The sequence below is a fragment of the Mustela erminea genome, chromosome 1 (genome assembly GCF_009829155.1).
Source record: "Mustela erminea isolate mMusErm1 chromosome 1, mMusErm1.Pri, whole genome shotgun sequence".
In the NCBI taxonomy this organism is placed as follows: domain Eukaryota; kingdom Metazoa; phylum Chordata; class Mammalia; order Carnivora; family Mustelidae; genus Mustela; species Mustela erminea.
The window spans coordinates 71,083,451-71,096,847 of record NC_045614.1 but is presented as its reverse complement, the minus strand read 5'-3'; the positions used below and the strand labels follow the sequence as shown (position 1 = coordinate 71,096,847).

Genomic DNA, 13,397 nt, shown 5'->3' with positions numbered 1-13,397 from the left:
AAGTTGGAATAAGGGATATGTTATCGTGTTCTTAAAACTTTGGATGGCTTTAAAGTAATACTAAACTGTTTAGAAAGTTTCTCTTTCTAAATTGACTGTCATTGGTGTTAATTATATTTGCTCTAAACTCAGAGTTAGAAATTTAGATAAAATGAAAAGATGGATAACAAGTGTTGGGAAGGATATGGAAATGCAACTTTCATATATTAGTGAAGAATAAATTAGTACAACCACTTCAGAAAATCATTTGACAGCCTCGATTAAAGCTAAAGAGATACTTACTTCTTGACTTAATGGTTCTGCTCTAAAGCATATATCCAAGGGAAGTGGATACATGTGTTATTCACAGAAAGACACAAATGAGAATGTCCATAGAAGCTTTACTTGTAATAGTCCCAAACTCCAAACAGCACAAATGTTCAGGAGTAGAATGGATTCATATATTTTTCTGTGTTCGCATAGTAGAACACTATTCAGCAGTAAAACATAGACTGCTTCTGCATGGAACACAGCTTTCACACCATTATACTGAAGCCAGACATTGAAAATTTTTAAATTTCTTCTTCTTATTCTTTTTTAAAAAAATCTTTCCTGTTTCACTTTTATCCTGATTAATTTAGTGCTTTATCTACTTTGTTATTTTTCAAAAAACCAGCATTTGACTTATTTATCATTTACCTTCCCCCCCCCCCCCATTTTCTGTATTTTACCTTCTGCTTACATCTTTATTTTCTTAATATTTATGTTTTTCCCCCCTCAGTTTTTTGTGTTGGGAATTTAGTTCTCATATTTTTTGTTCTTTCATTTTCATTTACAAATGTATTTACAGGTTGTATTTTCTTCTGACTGCTGTTCTAAAAATATCGCATAGATTCTGATACATAATGTTCTTCCTGTTTTTAAGTTTTTCAATTCTTGTTTGTTTAGGGCTTTTAAAAATAGTGTTTAAAAAATTTCCAGGTGTCAGAATGGCCAAAATCAACAAGACAGTAAAGAACAAGTGTTCGAGAGGATGTGGAGAAAGGGGAACCCTCCTACTTACTGTTGGTGGAAATGCAAGTTGGTGCAGCCACTTTGGAAAACAGTGTGGAGATTCCTTATGAAATTAGAAATAGAGCTTCCCTATGACCCTGCAATTGCACTACTGGGTATTTACCCCAAAGATACAGATGTAGTGAAAAGAAGGGCCATCTCTACCCCAATGTTTATTGCAGCAATGGCCATAGTCACCAAACTGTGGAAAGAGCCAAGATGTTCTTCAGCAGAAGAATGGATAAAGAAGATATGGTCCATATATGCAATGGAGTATTATGCCTCCATCAGAAAGGATGAATACCCAAGTTTTTTTTATCAACGTGGATGAGACAGAAGGAGATTATGCTGAGTGAATTAAGTCAAGCAAAGAGTCAGTTATCCTATGGTTTCACTTACTTATGGAACTTTAAGAATAACATGGAGGACATGGGGAGATGGAGAGGAGAAGTGAGTTGGGGGATATCGGAAGGGGGTACAAACCAGGAGAGACTGTGGACTCTGAAAAACAAACTGAGGGTTTTGGAGGGGAGGGGAGTGGGGGGTTGGATAAACCTGATGGTTGGTATTAAGGAGGGCACTTATTGCATGGAGCACTGGGTGTGGTGCATAAACAATGAATTTTGGAACACTGGGAAGAAAATAAATAAAAATTTAAAAAATTTCCAGGTATTAGGATCTTTTGGATTATTGGTGCTTATTGCATCAAGCTAATAAAAATTCTTTTGTCTCAAACTATTTCAAAAAATGGAAGAGAAAGGAAACTTTCAAATTCACTATGAGTTTCAATGTTGTCCTTATAACAAAATCAGATAAAGACATTACAAAAAAAGAGAATTAGAGGCTGATGTATCTGATGAACACAGATGTAAAAATCTCAACAAAATACTAGCAAACTGAGTCTAGCAATACATTAAAAAAATCATTCACTACAATCAAGTGGGATTTATTCCTGGAATGCAACGATGGTTCATTACTCACAAATCAATCAATACGATACATCACATCAACAAGAGAAGTGGTAAAACCATATGATAATCTCAATAGGCACAAAAAAGCATTTGACAGAGTACAACATTCATTCATGATTAAATACCCTCAATAAAGTAGGTTTAGAGTGAACATAGCATGAGCTATATATATATATGGTCATATACATATATATATATGTATACAAAAAGAAGATCATATATAAAAAACCCACAGCTAACATCATACTCAATGGTGAGAAGCCAAGAGATTTTCCTATAAGTTCAGGGACAAGAGAGGGATATCACTCTTGCCACTTACATTCAACATAGTACTGAATATCTAAGTCACAGCAGTCAGACAAGAAAAATAAAAAGCAACCAGATTGGTAAGGAAGAAGTAAAACGTTCACTATTTGCAGATGGCATGATACTGAATATAGAAAACCCTAAAGATTCTTTTGCTAGAACTGATAAATGGATTTGGTAAGGTCAGTGGCTACAAAACCAATGCACAGAAATCCATTGCATTCCTATGCACTAATAATGAAGTAGCAGTGAAACTAAGAAAAATCCATTTTCAGGTGTACCTAAGATAATAAAATCCCTAGGAATAAAATAAGGAGGTAAAATACTAGTATTCCAAACTATAAAACACAGAGAAATGGAAAGACATTCCATGCTCATGGATTAGAAGAATTTTTTAAAAAAATGCCCATACTGGGGCGCCTGGGTGTCTCAGTGGGTTAAGCCTCTGCCTTCGGCTCGGGTCATGATCTCAGGGTCCTGGGATCTAGTCCCGCATCGGGCTCTCTGCTCAGCGGGGAGCCTGCTTCCCTCTCTCTCTCTCTCTATCTACTTGTGATCTCTGTCAAATAAATAAATAAAATCTTTAAAAAAAAATGTCCATACTACACCCAAAGCAATCCACAGATTCATTGCAGTGCTATCAAAATACCAACATTTTTCACAGAACTAGAACAAATAACCTTAAAATTTGTATGGAATCACAGGAGACCCCAAAAAAGCCCAAAGCCTTGAAAAAGAAGAGCAAAGCAGGAGTTATCACAATACCAGATTTCAAGATATACTACAAAGCTGTAGTAATCAAAACAGTGCTATTCTGACACAAAAATAGATACACAGATCAATGGGACAGAATTGGGAGTCCAGAAATAAACCTGTGCTTTCATGGTCAATTATTCTACGACAATGGAGGCAAGACCATACAATGGGGAAAAGACTGTCTCTTCAACAAATGGTGCTGGGAAAACTGGAGCACTTTCTTACATTATACACAAAAATAAACTGAAAATGGATTAAGGACCTAACTGTGAGACTTTAAAACCATAAGATTCCTAAAAGAAAACTTGGTAATTTCTGTGACAGCAGGTGTAGAAACTTTTTTTTTTTTTTTTAAAGATATGTCTCCTCAGGAAGGGGAAACAAAGGAAAAATAAATTACTGGGACTACATCAAAATAAAAAGCTTTCACCAAAATAGAAAGGCAGTCTACTGAAAGAAGATATTTACAAATGATATAGTCAGTAAGGGGTTAATACCTAAAATACATAAAGAACTTATGTATCTCAATGCCCAAGAAACCCAAATCTAACTAAAAATGGGCAGAGGACCTAAAAACACATTTTTTCAAAAAAGACATAAAGATGGCTAACAGACCCATGAAAAGATGATGCAACATCACTAACCATCAGGGAAATGCAAATCAAAACCACAGTGAGATATTGCCATACTTCTACCAGAATGACTAGAATCAAAAGACAAGAGATAACAAATGTTGATGGGGATGTGAAGAAAAAGGAATCCTTGTGCACTGTTTGTGGGAATGCAAACTGGAGCAGCCACCGTGGAACACAGTATAGAGATTCTTCAAAAAATTAAAAATAGAATTACCATATGACCTCATAATTTCACAACTGGATATTTACCCAAAGGAAATGAAAACACTAATTCAGAAAGATAATGCATCTTTGTTTATTGCAGCATTATTTACTACAGCCAAGATATGAAAGCAACCCAAGCATCCACTGATAGATGAATGGATAAAAATGATGCCACACACTCACAGAAATATTACTCAGCCATAAAAAGGAATGAGATCTTTCCATCTGCAACAACATGGGTGGACTTCAGAGGGTATAATGATAAGTGAAGTAAGTCAGAGAAAGATTAATATCTGATTTTGTTAATATGTGGAATTTGAGAAACAAAACAAAGGAGCAACAAAAAAGATAAAAAAGACTTAAATAGAGAAAACAAAATGGTGGCTGTCAGAGGGGAGGTGGGTGAAGAGAGAGATGAAATCTAAAAAAAGTATTTTTTATGTTATGGATTACATTAAGGTTTTCTTTGTGACCTTTTATATGGTCAGTTTAAAGGAACATTTTAAATTGAAGAAAAAAGGTACATTTTCTGTTATCTAAGTGTAAAGTTGGGTATATATCTATAACATCTTATCTGTTGTTTATGTCATTTAGTATTTTATATTCTCACTTATTTTTGTTCTCTTGACAGTCTTGGGTTGAGAGTGGTGTGATAAGGTCTGTTGCTTCTTGCATCTTCTATAGTTTCCACTTTATAAAAGTGGTCACTGTACTATTTAAGGCCTAGCATTCATTACTGTATTCATTACTGGTGGATGTTTGTTTTGAATGGTGGGCTTTAGCATTGAAAAGTGTTCCTTGTCTTAATTACTTCTTTTTGGCTTCAGTTCTGCCTTGTGTGTGAGGAAGAGTCATTATGTAACTCTTTGTGTATTAGGAACACAAACACAGTTCCTGCTCTCTTTTCTTGTTTTCCTGATCTCTTTCTCTCTCTCTCTCTCTCTCTCTCTCACTCTTATCACTTTTTATCACTTCTAACATATATATACAGTGCAATTTACTTTTTAGAGTACAGTTCTGTGAGGATTAACACATGCATAGACCCACAAGAAAGACACAGAACAGTAGTGACATCCCAAAGAATAATATTGTGCTGCTCCCTTTGTAGGCAGACCACCTCCCTCCCACCCCATTCCCTGGCAATTTCTGATGCCTTATCTGCCCCAAAGTTTTACCTTTTCTAAAATGTTACCTAAATGAAACTATTTGTACGTAATCTTTGAGAGTTTTTTTTTAACTTAATGTAGTTGAGATTCATCCATGTTGTTGCGAATATCAATAGTTCATTTCCTTTTATTGCCAAGTCCTGTTTTATTACGTAGATATGCCACAGTTTATATACCCATGTACCCATTCAAGGACATAAGGGTTGTTTCCATTTTCTGACTGTTACGAAAAATGTTGCTGTCAACTTTTCTGTGTAGGTTTTTCTGTGGACATATATTTTTATTTCACTAAATACAAGTTGCAGTGGCTGCATCTAATATATGGTAGGTATGTGTTTAATAATTTTTTTTTTATGAAACTGCCAACCTATTTTCTAGAGATTAATGAGGCCATTTTGCAGTTCTACCAGCAATATTCATAGAATTCTAGTTGTTCCATATACTAGTCACTTTTCAGTTGGCCATTCTAATAATTGCGTAGTGTCTTATTATGATCTCAGTTTATGTTGTTTTAATGGTGGTGATATTGGGCATCCTCTTATGTTTATGTGAATATTTGCCTATGTTCTTTGGTGAAATGTCTGTTTAAATATTTTGCTCATTAAAAATATTTTTTCTTAATACTGAGTTTTGAGAGTTCTTTGTATATTTTGGAAACAAATATTTTATGCTAGGATCTGGCTTGTCTTGTCTTATTTGTCTTCCACAGAGGATAATTTTAATATTCATGAGGTTCAGTTCATCAGTTATTTCTTTTATGAATTGTGCTTTTGGTGTTCTATCTAAAAACTTTCTGACCTAAGGTCATGAAGATTTTCTGTTTTGTTTTCTTGTAAGGACTTTATAGTTTTTACATTTTTTATTCAGTTATATGATTCATTTTGTATTATTACAATTTTTGCATATGGTACACAGTATGGAATGAAATATATCTTTTTGTTTTGTTTTGCATGTGGATATCCATAATAAGCACTACTTATTGAAAAGACTGTCCTTTATCCTAAGTTCCCCTTGCAACTTTGTCCTAAACTAATTGACTCCATTTCTGAACTCTGTTTCCTTGGGCTTTGTATCTGTCATTTTATCAATACCACATTGGGGTTTTTCTTGTGTTTTAAAATAATTGTGTGATTCGGATGCCTGGGTGGCGCAGTGGGTTAAGCCTCTGCCTTCCGCTTAGGTAATGATCTCAGAGTCTCGGATCAAGCTCTGCATCTAGCTCTGTGCTCTGTGGGGAGTCTGCTTCCCGCCTCCACCCCCGCCCCCCCCCCCCCCCCCCGCCGCCTCTCTGCCTACTTGTGATCTCTGTCAAATAAATAAAATCTTAAAAAAAAAAATAATTGTGTGATTCTATTGTCTTTTCTCCCCAAATTGTTTTGCTTATGGGTTCCTTTGCATTTCTATATAAAGTTTATGATTAGCTTGTTTATATCTACAAAAAGTCCTGTTGGGATTTTTATTTTTATTAGAATTGCATTAAATCTGTAAGTTAGTTTGGGGGAAAATTGGCATATTAACTAAGTTTTTTAAAAAAATTTATTTATTTATTTGACACACAGAGATCACAGGTAGGCAGAGAGGCAGGCAGAGAGAGAGGAAGGCTCCCTGCTGAGCAGAGAGCCTGATGCAGGGCTGGATCCCAGGACCCTGGAATCACGACCTGAGCCGAAGGCAGAGACTTTAATCCACCGAGCCACCCAGGCACCCCTATCTTGAGTTTTTTAATAGATGAACATGAAATGTTTCTTTATTTATGTCTATAAAATTTTCTCTTTCATAATTGTTGTATAATTTTCAGCTTACCAATTCTGCACAAATTTTGTATGTTTATGCCCGTATTTCTGTTGTTGTTATTGTTAGAGTTATTAAAAAAATGATACTTTAAAAAATTTGCTTTCTAATCGTTAATTACTGGTGTATAGAAATGCACCAGATCTTGCTAAACTCATTTATAGGGTGTAGAAACTTTTTGTAGATTCCTTGGGATTTTCTAAATAGATTATCGTAACCTCTGAGAATATTGCTTCCATTATAGTGTGAATGACTTTTATTTATTTTTCTTTCCTTATCACCCTGGCAATGACTTTAAGTAAAATATGGAATTATGAGTGATGGGCATGGACATACTTGTTTAATTCCCAGTTTCAGTGGGGAAGCATCAAGTGTTAACCCTCTAACTATGATGTTAGCTATAATTTTTCTCTAATACTCTTTCACAGATTGAGGAAGTTCCCTTCTATTCCTTGTTTGGTGGGTTTTTATGAATGGATGTTGAATTTTGTCAAATGCTTTTTCATTATCTATTGATTTGACCATGTGGCTCTTTTTAAAAAAATTAGCATATAATGTATTATTATCCCCAGGAGTACAGGTCTGTGAATCACCAGGTTTATACACTTCATAACACTCACCATAGTGATCATGTGGTTCTTATTTAATCTGCTGAATTACACTGATTGATACTCAAATATTGAATCAGTCTTGGATTTCTGAGATAAACTCTACTTGATTGTAATCTTTTTATTTATACATTTTATGTATTGTTGCATTCAACCTGCATATATTTGTTGAGGATTTTTGCATTTCTATTCCTAAGGTATGTTGTCTCTATTTTTTTTTTTTTTCTTGTACCATTAACTATCTTGGATCTTTCTCCTGCCAATAAATGCTTGTGTAAGTATGTGTGTGCATAAATACATATATATATATCTGATATATTTATCTCTTATGGCCTCTTTTAGATATTTTCATTCTCTTTTGTTTATATTTTAAATCTTAGATTTGTTTGGAATGCACTTTCAGGTATGACACTATCACAAATATGCACTCAGTCTATAAATTTTGGTTAGTTCAACATTCAACAGGCTTCTATTACATTACTTTCTGCTTTTAGATTGCATTTCAATGCATCCGGTATTCTGTCCAATTTTTTTCTCCTTAAAGAGATCTTTCCTGGAGTCTTCTGACCAACTCCAATATGGTTAGGCTGCCCTTTGTGCCTGGTTATAGCTATCACCTGCAATCATCTTGGGATTCCCTTTATCTCTTTCACTATTCTCTGTTTTCTTGGTTAATTTCCCCAGGGTGAGTGTTGAGGGTTATATAGAAGAGTGGTGGTATGGTAAGTGATTTTGGAAAGGTAATAAAATGCCAGATCATTGTATGCTGTGATAAGGGTTCATCTCAAGGGTTGCAGCAACTATGGAGAATATTTTATAGGTGAATAACATAATCATACTTGCTGTTGGAGAAGATCACTGTGGTTATGACTTGTAAAATAGTTGGAAGAAAGTGAAGTTACAGTAATCAGGAAAAATATAATGGTGCATTGAAGTATAAGGCAGTGTTAGTGGGGGTATCACTCTCACAGTAACTGCGGATCAATTGGACATGAGAGAAAGGAGGAGAAAGGAAGATGCTCAGGTGTTTAAGTTTGGTCATAAATTATCCTCAGAGGGCGAGTGTCATGTTTAGGGTAGATTCTGAGTTTAGTGTTGGATGTACAGGTTAGAGTTTTGCAATATACCCTTTACCCACATTTAGCAAATGCTAGCATTTTACCATGTTTGATTTATAATTTTTCTTTTACTGTATATGTATGCATGTGTGTGGCCAATATGAGAAGAGGTTGCAGACCTGATGCTCCTTTACTTGTTTTTGTTTTGTTTCTTTATGCTCCTTTGTTTTTTATTTTTTGTTTTGTTTTGTTTTTGACTTTCCTTTACTTGTAATTAGTTCACTGAATATTCCCTAAAAACAAACCATGGATTTAAAAAGAAGTTAACATTTATTTAACATTATTACCTCATCTACAGGCCTTATTCAGATTTTGTAATTGTCCCAGTAACATTCTATTATGTGAAACAAAGTTGCCAGATCTTGAATTGCTGTCAGTTATCATGACTTTTTAGTCTCCTATAATCAGAACAGTTTTTCAGTCTAAGGCCAGTAGAGCTTTGAGTGGTTTTGGGTATGTGTTTGTATGTGTGGCAGGTGGTGGTAGTGTGGAAAACATATTTGTAATTGTAGTCCTTGGGCCCAGGGTTTAAATTAGAACTGAAATTTACTGTAGAGAAATGAGCTTTCTACCGTCTACATGCTGGAAAGGTAGAAACATTTATTACTCAAAGATTTTTAGTGTTGATTCATTTTTTGACCCTACGAGATGAATTAGCTTGATTATTTCATTTAGGACCTAGGTGAGACTCATGCATAGGTATAGATACATAAGTATATCCTTAAATAAAAGCATATGCCTGTCTATGTAAATTCTTCCTGCTTGGAAACATATCACCCAGTGTAAAAGGACCATGGCATGGCCAAAATATTGAACTGCTTCCATTTGCCTTGGATATAACAGTGTCACTGTTCAGTGTTTGCTTCTCTTCAGGACTGTTGGGAACTTCCCCTCGTTCTCTGTGTAGCCATCTTGCTAACAATAAAGTTCTATCTTCCTCCCTGCTTATATTCGTTAACTCTGTGTGCATATGTGTATGTGTCTGCATTTCCTTTTTCATATCAATAGACACCTGAAACGATGGACTATCTGTTAGAAGGGAAAATAATGTTAATATTAGTGAGTACTCATTCCTCTCTGTTATAGGAATATAGGTTTTTCTTTTGGGTATTTGTATATCTGTAGGACCTTAAATGTGTAGACTAGAGATACGTTTTCTGTAGATGCAAGTTTGTGCAGATGTTCACATGTACATACAGTCGTGACTTCCAGTTTTTCAGGTTGTTTATTGCCACACTTCTCTTGGGTGGTTGAGTGGTTAAGAGGCAGGTTTTGTTGTCCCACTGGCCTTGATTTCAGTTCAACTTTTTGGATTGCTTAACTTTTCAAGATTCATTTTCCTCTATAAAATAGGGATAACACTGAGACTACTGGGTGGCTCAGAAGGTTAAGAGTCTGCCTTCAGCTAAGGTCATCACCCTGTGGTCCTGGGATGGAGCCCGCAATGAGCCCCATATCAGACACCCTGCTCAGCAGGGAGTCTGCTTCTCTCTCTCCCTCTACCACTCCCCCTCCCCCACAATCATGTGTGCCCTATCGCTCAAATTGATGAATAAATTTTTCAAAAAAGTAGGGATAATAGCATCAACTTGTTATGTCTAGTTTTCAGGTTTGAACAAGATACTACATACTAAAATTTTAGTATAGAGTCCAGGACAAATTAAGAATGCAAAAATAGTAGCTGATTTTTTTTTTTTTTTTTTTGCTGTATGTTTAGTTATTGTACACTACCGACCCTGATAGTTGACTGCTCTGTTCATTTTATGTTTTCTCAAAAAATGTTTTAATGTCTTCCACAGGATTTTGTCTCTACAATTATTCGTTTACTCGACAGCCCCTCAACTTCCATTAGGGCAAAAGCCTTCCTCATTCTTTTATATATTTTGATTCATAACCGCGAGATGCTGCTGCTCGGCTGCCAAGCAAGGTATGATTTTCTCTGATAAGGTTTCATCAATAACATCAATATGGAACCTGTTTTATTATAGTATTTCGTGGCCTCTGTGTACTTAATATTGAAATGTTTTCCCCCTAGACTTTTCCAAGGGTTTAATTTTTCACATAACAGCCTCGTCTAGGAAATATAGATGACCGAGAGAAGTCTTCTAGAGCTGAAGCAGGGTGGTGGGAAAGAGCCACAGTTCCTAGATGTGAGGACAGTTCACGGCAGGGTGTTAAAGTTGGTTCTGGTTTGCATCTTTGGGAGGCATTTTTGACTGGTGGTTTGGTCATTCACCTTTGTAAGATTCTGGAATGAGCAGCTGGAAGCCCAGTGGAACAGTCTACTCAAGAATAGAGGAAGAGGCAGAGCAGGGAGAAGTTTCTGGACTGGACCTGGGCTGGGCAGATCTCACTCTCCCTGGGTTCCACCCTCTTCCTCTGAAAGGAGAAGCTGTTCTGACACACCCCAGATTCCCTTTGTGTTGTGATGCTTCCTGATTAGCATCTAGACTGTCTGATGCATGTGAAATTACAACCCAGAGGAACCTTAAATATATGGTTGAATATCTATTTCTTGATCTAGCTTGTTACTCATTGTAGAACACTGAGGAGACCCTAGAATTGCTAGATTGATCTACATTAGAGGTTGAAAAGCTTTTTTCCTGTAAATAGAGAGTAAATATTTTAGGATTTATGGGTTAAGAGGCAAAATCGTGGCTATTTATATTTATGTAATGAGAAAAAACAAATTTCCACAAGTTTTTTTATTGATGAATGTACTTCTGTAACAAGAGAGAAAACAAATATCTACAGATTTTTGAGTTGACATAGTAAAAATATACTAATAAATGAGTACATTTTTTTTTATAATGCAGGTTTAGAAATGAGAAGAACAGAATTCTTTTTCTGAGGGAGAGAGAACATTTTGCGTAATTAGGGATCAAAATTAGTGTCTTCCTCATCAAATCAGTTGTAAATGTGTAAGTGCTGATTGCTAGCTTAATTTTGTGCATCTTGTCTTTGAAAATGTCTTTTCTTTTTTTTTTTTAAGATTTTATTTATTTATTTGACAGAGAGAAATCACAAGTAGTTGGAGAGGCAGGCAGAGAGAGAGAGAAGGAAGCAGGCTCCCTGCTGAGCAGAGAGCCCCATGCGGGACTCGATCCCAGGACCCTGAGATCATGACCTGAACTGAAGGCAGTGGCTTAACCCGCTGAGCCACCCAGGCGCCCTGAAAATGTCTTTTCTTACAGATAAATAGTGTCACATGCCAATATTAGTTCATTAGTATGTGATTTTAATTGAGCATATTCATTGGTTGGAAGGCATGTATAGGATTCTATTAGATTTTTCCTTGATATTTGCCTTTTAGCATGCCCTTATGTTGCAGGTTAATCAGAACTAAGTGCAGGGTATATTGAAGCTCCTACAGAGCCTCCTTTCTTTCCATGTCTCAGAGATCATCATCCAGCTTTGTTTTACAACCCGTGTCTTAAAAACTGATGTTTCACATATTTTGTCTAACTTGTACTTGTGTTTTTAAAAACTTCTCATTTAAATTCAATTTAGTGAATATAGACTTTATTATTAGTTTCAGGGGTAGAATTCAGTGATTCATCAGTTGCATGTAACACCCAGTGTTCATTCCATCACATGCTCTCCTTAATGCCCATCACCCAGTTACCCCATGCCCTCACCCGCCTCCCCTATAGCAACCCTCAGTTTATTTCCTAGTTAAGAGTCTCATGTTTTGCCTCCCTGTCTGTTTTAATCTTATTTTTCCCTTCCCTTTTCCTATGTTCATCTGTTTTGTTTCTTAAATTCCATGTATGAGTGAGATAATATGGTATTTGTCTTTCTCTGATTTCTCTTGGCATAATACCCTCTGGCTCCATCCACGTTGTTGCAAATGGCAAGATTTCATTCTTTTTTGATGACTGAGTAATATTCCATTGTATATATTTACTACATCTTCTTTGTCCATTCATGTGTCAGTGGACCTCTGTGTTCTTTCCATATTTTCACTATTGTGGACATTGCTGCTATAAACATTGGGGTGCAGGTGCCCCTTCAAATCACTATGTTTTTATTCTTTGGATAAATACCTATTAGTACAGTTTCTGGGTCATAGGCTAGCTCTACTTTTAACTTTGTGAGGAACCTCCATACTGTTTTCCAGAGTGGCTGCACCAGCTTGCATTCCCACCAACACTGTAGGAGAGTTCCCCTCTCTCCGCATCCTTATCTACACCTGTTGTTTCCTGGTTTGTTAATTTTAGTCATTCTGACTGGTGTGAGGTGGTATCTCAATGTGGTTTTATTTGTATTTCCCCGATGCTGACTGATATGGAACATTTTTTCATGTGTCTATTAGACATTTGTATGTTTTCTTTGGAGAAATGTTCATGTCTTCTGCCCATTTCTGGATTGGATTATTTGTTCTTTGGGTGTTGAGTTTGGTCAGTTCTTTATAGATTCTGGATACTAGCCCTTTATCTGATATGTCATTTGCAAATAATCTTCTCCCATTCTGTCAGTTGTCTTTTGGTTTTGTTGACTGTTTCATTTGCTGTGCAAAAGCTTTTTATCCTGATTAAGTTCCAATAGTTCATTTTTACTTTTGTTTCTCTTGCCTTTCGAGACACATCTAGCAAGAAGTTGCTGTGGGCGAGGTCAGAGCGGTTACTGCTTGTGTTCTCTAGGATTTTGATGGATATCTGTGTCATATTTAGGTCGTTACTCCATTCTGAATTTATTTTTGTGTGTTGTGTAAGGAAATGGTCCAGTTTCATTCTTCTGCATGTGGTTGTCCAATTTTCCCAATTCCATTTATTGAAGACACTGTCTTTTTTCCATTGGATATTCTTTC

The 13,397-nt window shown here is 35.9% G+C and overlaps 1 protein-coding gene across 2 annotated transcripts in view; it reads left to right on the top strand.

The window, feature by feature from the left end:
• ULK4 (unc-51 like kinase 4) overlaps positions 1 to 13,397 on the top strand; it is a 628,848-nt gene that overhangs the window by 157,913 nt on the left and 457,538 nt on the right. For both annotated transcript variants that reach the window (XM_032312841.1, XM_032312747.1), the window contains exon 22: positions 10,387 to 10,514. In XM_032312841.1, coding sequence (XP_032168732.1) covers positions 10,387 to 10,514 — 128 coding nt within the window. The remainder of the gene's footprint in view (positions 1 to 10,386; positions 10,515 to 13,397) is intronic.